General features: G+C 31.7%; 1 protein-coding gene across 1 annotated transcript in view; it reads left to right on the forward strand.

Annotated features, from left to right (window-relative positions):
• Positions 1–7,508, forward strand: part of LOC106463415 (cadherin-99C-like) — a 153,988-nt gene that overhangs the window by 145,356 nt on the left and 1,124 nt on the right. The window contains exon 16 of the mRNA XM_013923440.2: positions 2,378–2,682. Within this exon, the coding sequence (XP_013778894.2) occupies positions 2,378–2,682 (305 nt within the window). The remainder of the gene's footprint in view (positions 1–2,377; positions 2,683–7,508) is intronic.

The following is a 7,508-nucleotide window of genomic DNA, read 5'->3' on the forward strand; positions in this document are numbered from 1 at the left end:
TATATATATATATATAATTGAACATTCAAAGAGAATTTCAGCCAATAAATAATTTACATCAAGCTATAAAGCTTAGATTTTTAGTTTTCAAAATGTTAACAAGTAGTCTTTTGGTTCTTAACAAAGTTTGTGTTACACATTAAAGAATAATAGTAGTTCATGGTGTATGTTTAAGTCCAAAGACATGGACTGTTCTGATTTTTGTTTAACATTTTTTTTGCTTATTTTTTATACTCCTCTTAAAGTTTTTTCATTTGGAGCCCAATTCTTATACAAGTTAATAAATAGCATGTCTGGTATATATATATCTATCTATCTCTTTAGTTTTTATTTGTATCAGCCAATTATTTTATAAAGTTTGTTCTACTTACTTCCAGCAATGTTTGTTTTTAGCATATGACAATGAACAGTTGTGTAAAACATTAGGCTTAAATACTACAGTAAGTTGTAAATTTGTTATTGTCGTGGTTAGTGACTTGTACAACCTTTTATGTCTGATTATTAATTGGTGACTTTTTTTTTTCCATAAAACTAACTAGATACTAATTACTTTTTAGTTCTTATCCTACAATTTGGCTGCTAATCTGTTGTGGTCTTCAGAGAAATCCTGAGAAGGGCTATTTCTCTGTTGGTAGTGACTGTAAGTACTTAATGACCTGGTATGGCCCCATATTTTGTAAGAATTTTACAGATTTAGGAAAACGTAACTCTAAATTAGTTTAAGAAAATAATCAATTTTCTTCCTTCCATAAATGTAAAGATCAGAACGTAGATGAGAAAATGGTCAATAAATTACTTAAATTTAGTGATGATATCGGGGTTTGGGTGTTTCTGGCTGTAAGGAGGAGGATGCTTTACAAAAGATGATAAACACCAAAAATAGACAAGAAAATTTCAGACATAAAGCCATATTTCGTTATATCAGAGGTCCCTTTGAAAATATACAGAGGATATGTAAATAGTATAAATTCAGGATAATATTTAGAAGCAACCAAATTACCTAAAAACCCAATGGAGAAGAAAAACACCATTTATAACATCCCTTGTGCATGTGGATTCCAATACACTGGAGAAACAAGATGATCAACAAAAGGTAGAATTTAGGAACATAGTAGACAAGATTTGATAATACCAACTTGTCTGCAGTAGTCCATCATGCTAGAGAAGACCATATGATAAAGTGGAATAATATTAAAATCATAGGATATGAAACACACATGAAAAACAAAAGAAACCTTCTACATCCACCTAACCGATAATACACTCAGTCAACTTAGCACAGAAGTTAGCAAAATCTTGATACCCCTCTTGAAAACATCCAACTAATTATTTTATTGAATTTTTAATAGGGGGAAACCCAAGTCAAGTAGATAACTCACAAGAAGACCTAGGATCAAATCTCAGCCGTTACTGACATAGAAGTAATTCTTCTCCAGACTTTCCTGAAACACAGGATTAAAAACTTGTTAATAATTAGTATCTAGTTACAATAATAAAAAGAAATTAGTTGCAAATTTATAATTAGACTTAAGTGGTCATATTAATTACTAACCATGACAACATTAGGCTTAGTACTTTTTTAAAGCTGTGAACGCATTGCTTTGGTTGATAAGCTATATCATACACACATCAATTGAAAGTTCTCAAAGAATTTTGGAAATCAATAATATACAGGTTGTCATGTGACCTGTAGCACTAATTTTGAAAGTGCTTACCTCAGTACCATTACAGTTGATGAATAACTTGAATTTGATTATTGGTTTGAAAGTTCTATATGTTATGTGTAACTGTGTAAACCATGATGAGAAAGAGCGTGAATAAATATAATATCAAAGTATAGTAAATTATAATAACTTTTCCACAATGTGGGCATCAAGAATTATATTACTTTTAGTACCCTTTGAGGTTACACTAGATGGAAAAATTAGTTTAAATATTATAAATAAAGCTCTTCCCCATAGCTTTTCAGCATATTTGTCTCTCTCTGTTGCTAGAAATAAATTGTAAGTTATAACTGCTATGAAAGGAGTCCTCTAGTGGGTAAGCATTAAGTTTATGGACTTACAATGCTAAAATCTAGGGTTTCATTCCCCACGGTGGACAGAGCACAGACAGCTCATTGTGTACCTTTTCACTAAAAACAAATAATGTAAATTAAAAACTAAAAGATGATATGCAGCGTACCAACTTATTTGTATGGAGTATTCAGCATGAAGTTATAGTTTACTTGATGCCTTCAAAATTAATATACTTTTATATTGTTCAGGAAGAATTGTATTAATGTAGTTTTATACAGCATATACCTTGTATGTGACAATTTCCAAATTTTTCCTTTAAAACAATTATCATGTTGTAACATTTTCTTCTATTTTGACAGGTTCTTCAAATGAGCGTGCCGACAGATGAAGAAGGAAGCTTTACAGAACTTCGAGGATTTGATAATATTTCATATATTACAAGGGATAAAGGAGATGAAAGTGGATCTGGATATGGAGATCCCATCTCTGAGTTTGATGATTCTTCACGGTACATGTACAGTTCTTCTCCAGGGGAGGGCACTAGCTCCATTGGACATGCTCCAACAATGAGTGCTGAGAGTAATATGTCTGCAAACAAGCCCCTTCTTGTAGACCCTAATGAAGTAATGATTCCAACAAAAAATCCGCTCTTCCAGGATTATGAGTAAGTCATATTATGCATGCATTTTTAAATTTTTACTGAACTGTCAGCAAATGTTTACAATGTTTCTTTGAGTGTAATTACATATTATCCCTGAGTTAGCTTCTTGAAGTATGGTGTTATAATAACTTTTTCTTTTTCAGCATGAATATTACTCACGCAGTTAACAGCTTATAATAATATTCTAATATAGTACTTACCTGCTCCCACAAGATTAGCTATTCCCATTCAATGCTGCCCTCTATATGCAAATATTTTCTTTACACATGCCATAAGCCTTGCACTCCCCCCTTGTTGGAATTAGTACATTCCATCATGTCTCTCATGCAAATCATCATGTGTCACGTATTAACCAATATTAGCATAGTATGCTCACATGATGCATGTGACTCCCTCTACACTCCTCTACCAAACCTTCACTTCTTATTTGGCAGCTTTCAAGTACACATTTTTTTTTGTGCTTCATGCTTCCCACATGACACATTTTTTATTTTCGTTTGAAGTAGGTTTTTTTTTTGTTTATACATTACCATACTTCTTCCAGTTTATTATCGTTGTTTTTCTGCACTAGACATTTTTGTGCAGTTTTCGTGAGTTATGAATTCCAAAGTCAATGTTACCATTTCTAATTTTGTTTGTCGGAGATTGAACTTCCTCCCCCATGTCTAGATGTCCATCTGTTCATGGAAGCTTCCCTTCATGGATGGTGACTTGAGTCAATCACCACGAAGCTTTGGGCTATTGGTCAGCAGAAGAACTCATCTTGGATATCTTCTGGTGGTTTCTTGAGTGTTATTTCACTTCCTTTCTCTCACCCATCACCATCTGGTGATGTTTCAATCTAACAACTCTACAGTGTTGGCTCATATCAACCACTAATGGGGCACCCAGTTCACAGATCTTTGTTTCCAGACCTTGGATTTTTTATACTGGGCCCAGGCACATCACATTCATCTTCTTGCATGTCATGTGCCGAGTGCTTTCACTCTGGTAGCAGATCGTCTTTTACGTATGGATCGACTCTACCCCATGGAGTGGTCATTAGATCCAGCATGGGTTTTGGATGTAGTTGACTTTCCAAGTACGGTCCGTTGCACCTAGCCACTCTACACCTTTCAATTTCTGCCCGTGTGTTTTACGAACTATACACAGAAGTGGTATTATTCCCCTCCTCTGATCTTCATATCTCTTTCTCTCATGGTCAGGGGTATTCTTTCTACGTTTTTGGGGGTGCTTCTGTTATTCCCTCGCACCGATACCTCCTCTTTCTCAATATGAGATTCTAGGGGATCTTGATACTGAAAATGTATGTCCAATCGGTACTTACCTCCTCTCACACTTTCCACCCTTCCTCCCCACTTCTCCGGTGCTCACGCCTTCTGCCAAACTTCGAAGTAAAGGTTCGGTAGAGGAGTGTAAAGGGATTCACATGTATCACGTGAGCATAATATGCTATTATTGGTTAATAAATGATACATGATGATTTGCACAAGAGACATGTTGGAATGTTCTAATTCCAACAAGGGGGGAGTGCAAAGCTTGTGGTATGCATAAAGAAAATGTTTGCTTATAGAGGGCAGCACTGAACGAGAATAGGTAATCTTGTGAGAAGATGTAAGTACCTATCAGAAATACATTTTCAGTATAGGAAAATTAGAACTTTTTGTAAATGTATCAATGCAGCACCAACTTGGAAAAATTCTGTATGCAAAAATACACTTAGTATCATAGAATCTTTTTACTTCTTGGATTGTCAAATGAAATAATGAATGTTTGGGCTTAAAAATAATTCTAGTAATGGACAAAAAAGTTTCTCTTAAAGTCCAATTAGATACAAGAAGCTAATTTGGACTTCTTTAAGTTTTTGAGTTTTAAGTATAATTTATCTGACATATAATCTGACTGACAATTTGTTTTTGTATTTAATTTGAGTAGAAGAGTCAATTTGCCAAAACATTTGGCCAGTTACTGTAACAGGTGATCAGGAGTTTGCTTTACATGTAAGACCCCAACATAAAAATACAGCTGTGATTAATTTTCCCAAACAAAATCATATTGAAGTCCTAAATGTATCTTTCAGTATAATATCAACCCATAAACTTATTTTTTCTTTAAATATGCATGTAAACTCTTGGTTTAAATGTAACAAGTGGAAAACTCTGACAAAATAATTTAAGGAAATTTATTCCTGTCATACTTCTTTATTGAGTTGAAGAATTATGGAAACAAAGGTTGATGTTTGGACCAGTAACTTTAACATTCAAATATATAAAATGTTTGTGAATCCATAGGACTAAACAATAATAATAAAAATTAGTCCATGCAAGATATTGGAACAACAACAAGAGCATTATATGAAAATATAAAAAGAAAGTAAGGCATCAAAACAATTAGATAAGCCATACATTCTTTATAAGTAGTCCCACAGTGGGACAGAGGTAAATCTACGGATTTACAACACTAAAATCAGGGGTTCGATTCCACTCAGTGAACAAAACAGATAGCCCGATGTGGTTTTACTATAAGAAAAACACACACTTTATTAGTAATAAACTGAGAAGTGGATTCTTTTACTGAACTTTCACTCATTACATAATCTTGTTTCTTTCTAAATTGGAAAAACTTACCATATAGTTAAACTGGAGAAAGACCAGTCAAAAAATCAAACAATATACATATCATGTTAGTGGGGTATTAAGGTCCACTGATATCCAGCAGATAAGTTTTAAAATATACTCAAAACTCAGATTCCATAACAATACACAAATAAAAAATCAAAAGTAAAAAAGTAAAACAACTTTTTATTCAAAATGTTCTAAAACCATACCCAACTGGTTGGCCTTTGGTGAAGAGTAGCATAAACCCATGTCTGCACAGGATAAGGACAAAGAGAATTCTGACTTACTGGTGAAATTTAAAAAAAAAGCTAGTAAGTGTGGAATACTAGAACTGAACAATGCATACATCCATTAAAGCTAAATAACATTTATATGGGAGATAAACCTGTAACTTGTATCAGTTTGTACAAGCATTTGTATCACCCCTTGAAATGGTCTCAACTCTCTCAGGGAGTTTCAGACACAATGTCAAAATGATATGAATTTCTAGCCATTGGTATATGCAGTTTTTATCTGAGTAAAAGGATTGTTACATATTTATGACCTTTCGACATTTTATTAACAAAAATTCCGTACTCTATGTAGAACACCTGAACAAAAAGTTAGACAAGTCTACTTGGATATATAGGTATGTTCTAAACTAGTTCTGGAAGGATGAAGTTCATGACTATTTCAGTCATTACATTAGCTGTGAAACCAACACTTATTGATTCAGATATTGATATACGTATATATTGTGAACTTGAACAAAATCATTTAAAGTAATATTGCTGTATGTAAAAAAAACAGATACAAGTTATGACACTAATATAAGTCACACAGTAACATCATTCTTATGAAAATCTTGATACCTAAAGTGAGTAGAATCACAACACACACAGCTAAATCACAAATATAGAAACAAAAACCTGAATAACTATAAAAGAAAAATCTTTATCTTTCAAAAATGAATGTTTAATTGTTATAGATATGAAATTGAAATATAAACTCTATAAGTATTAATTTAAATGAACCACCTTTTAATAGCTATATATATCAGTTATTAAAGTTAACTTAACTTTTACCATACACCAAAAAAATAAAAAAGGCATTTTTAGAATACATGTATATTTACATTAAAATTCTAGACAGAAGCGATAGAGTAATTACACAAGCAAGAGAAATGCAGTAACAAATCTGTATCATAAAAATAATTGTTATCAGTAGTTTAATTCCATTTCTCTGTCTTATATACAGGTTTTATGCTTCATTGGAGTATTAAGCTTTTGCAAATATTTTGTAAGATGCAAGAAAACAATTTATTAGGAAAACTTCAGGATTAAAAAATAACAGAGACTCAAAGGCTGAAAAAATTATTTTAGAAAGATAAATTCAGAAAATCAATATAGTATAGAAAAGTTGTTATTGTGTATTAGTCGTAATTTTACTTTTCTATATTATTAAGGATAATAGTATTGTATTTTATGATATATAAAGAATCAACATACAGTAAAAACTTTATTATCTAGCATCTACCAAACCTGGATAGTGCCTTATAGGAAAATTCTGGTTGCAAAAACATTTCACTTACAATATTTTATAGGAAACATTTTGACACCTTAATGTTCTAAAGTACAGTATTCTACCTTATATATAAACAGTTATAGTTTTAAACATTAATAAATGTTGTGAAAAAACCTTAAGCTGTATAAAAACATTTATAAGTACAGTAATTTAAATGTGAATTACAGTACAGCTAACAATTACAATTACAGTACAGCTATAGCAGCATCACTAAGCTACAATGAGCATTTGTATTTGGGGGTATTGAAAGTTTTGATTACAAGAGCTTTCTTGATACAAAGATTCCAGATAACAAAGCCTTTACTGTACCTTGTAACAACGAGTGAACTTGATGTATCATACTTGAGTGAAATGCAAACCTGTAGTGTGTTATTTTAAATCATTTTGATGGCACAGTTATTTTGAAGTCTGTAATATAATATTATTAATATCTATGGTGTTTTGAGTCAATTTTACTTCACCATATAGTAACCTAAATTAATTGTATGTGAATAATGTCTTGACATTTTTTTCAAATTCGCTATTAGATATTATACAGCAGACCAACTGTTAAATATTGTGTGTTGTAATTATATATTATATAGTATATACTATATATATATATATATTATATATATATAGTATTATTTACGTTTATTTTACTTAACG

Source organism: Limulus polyphemus, unplaced genomic scaffold, assembly GCF_000517525.1.
Source record: "Limulus polyphemus unplaced genomic scaffold, Limulus_polyphemus-2.1.2 Scaffold1401, whole genome shotgun sequence".
NCBI classification, from domain to species: domain Eukaryota; kingdom Metazoa; phylum Arthropoda; class Merostomata; order Xiphosura; family Limulidae; genus Limulus; species Limulus polyphemus.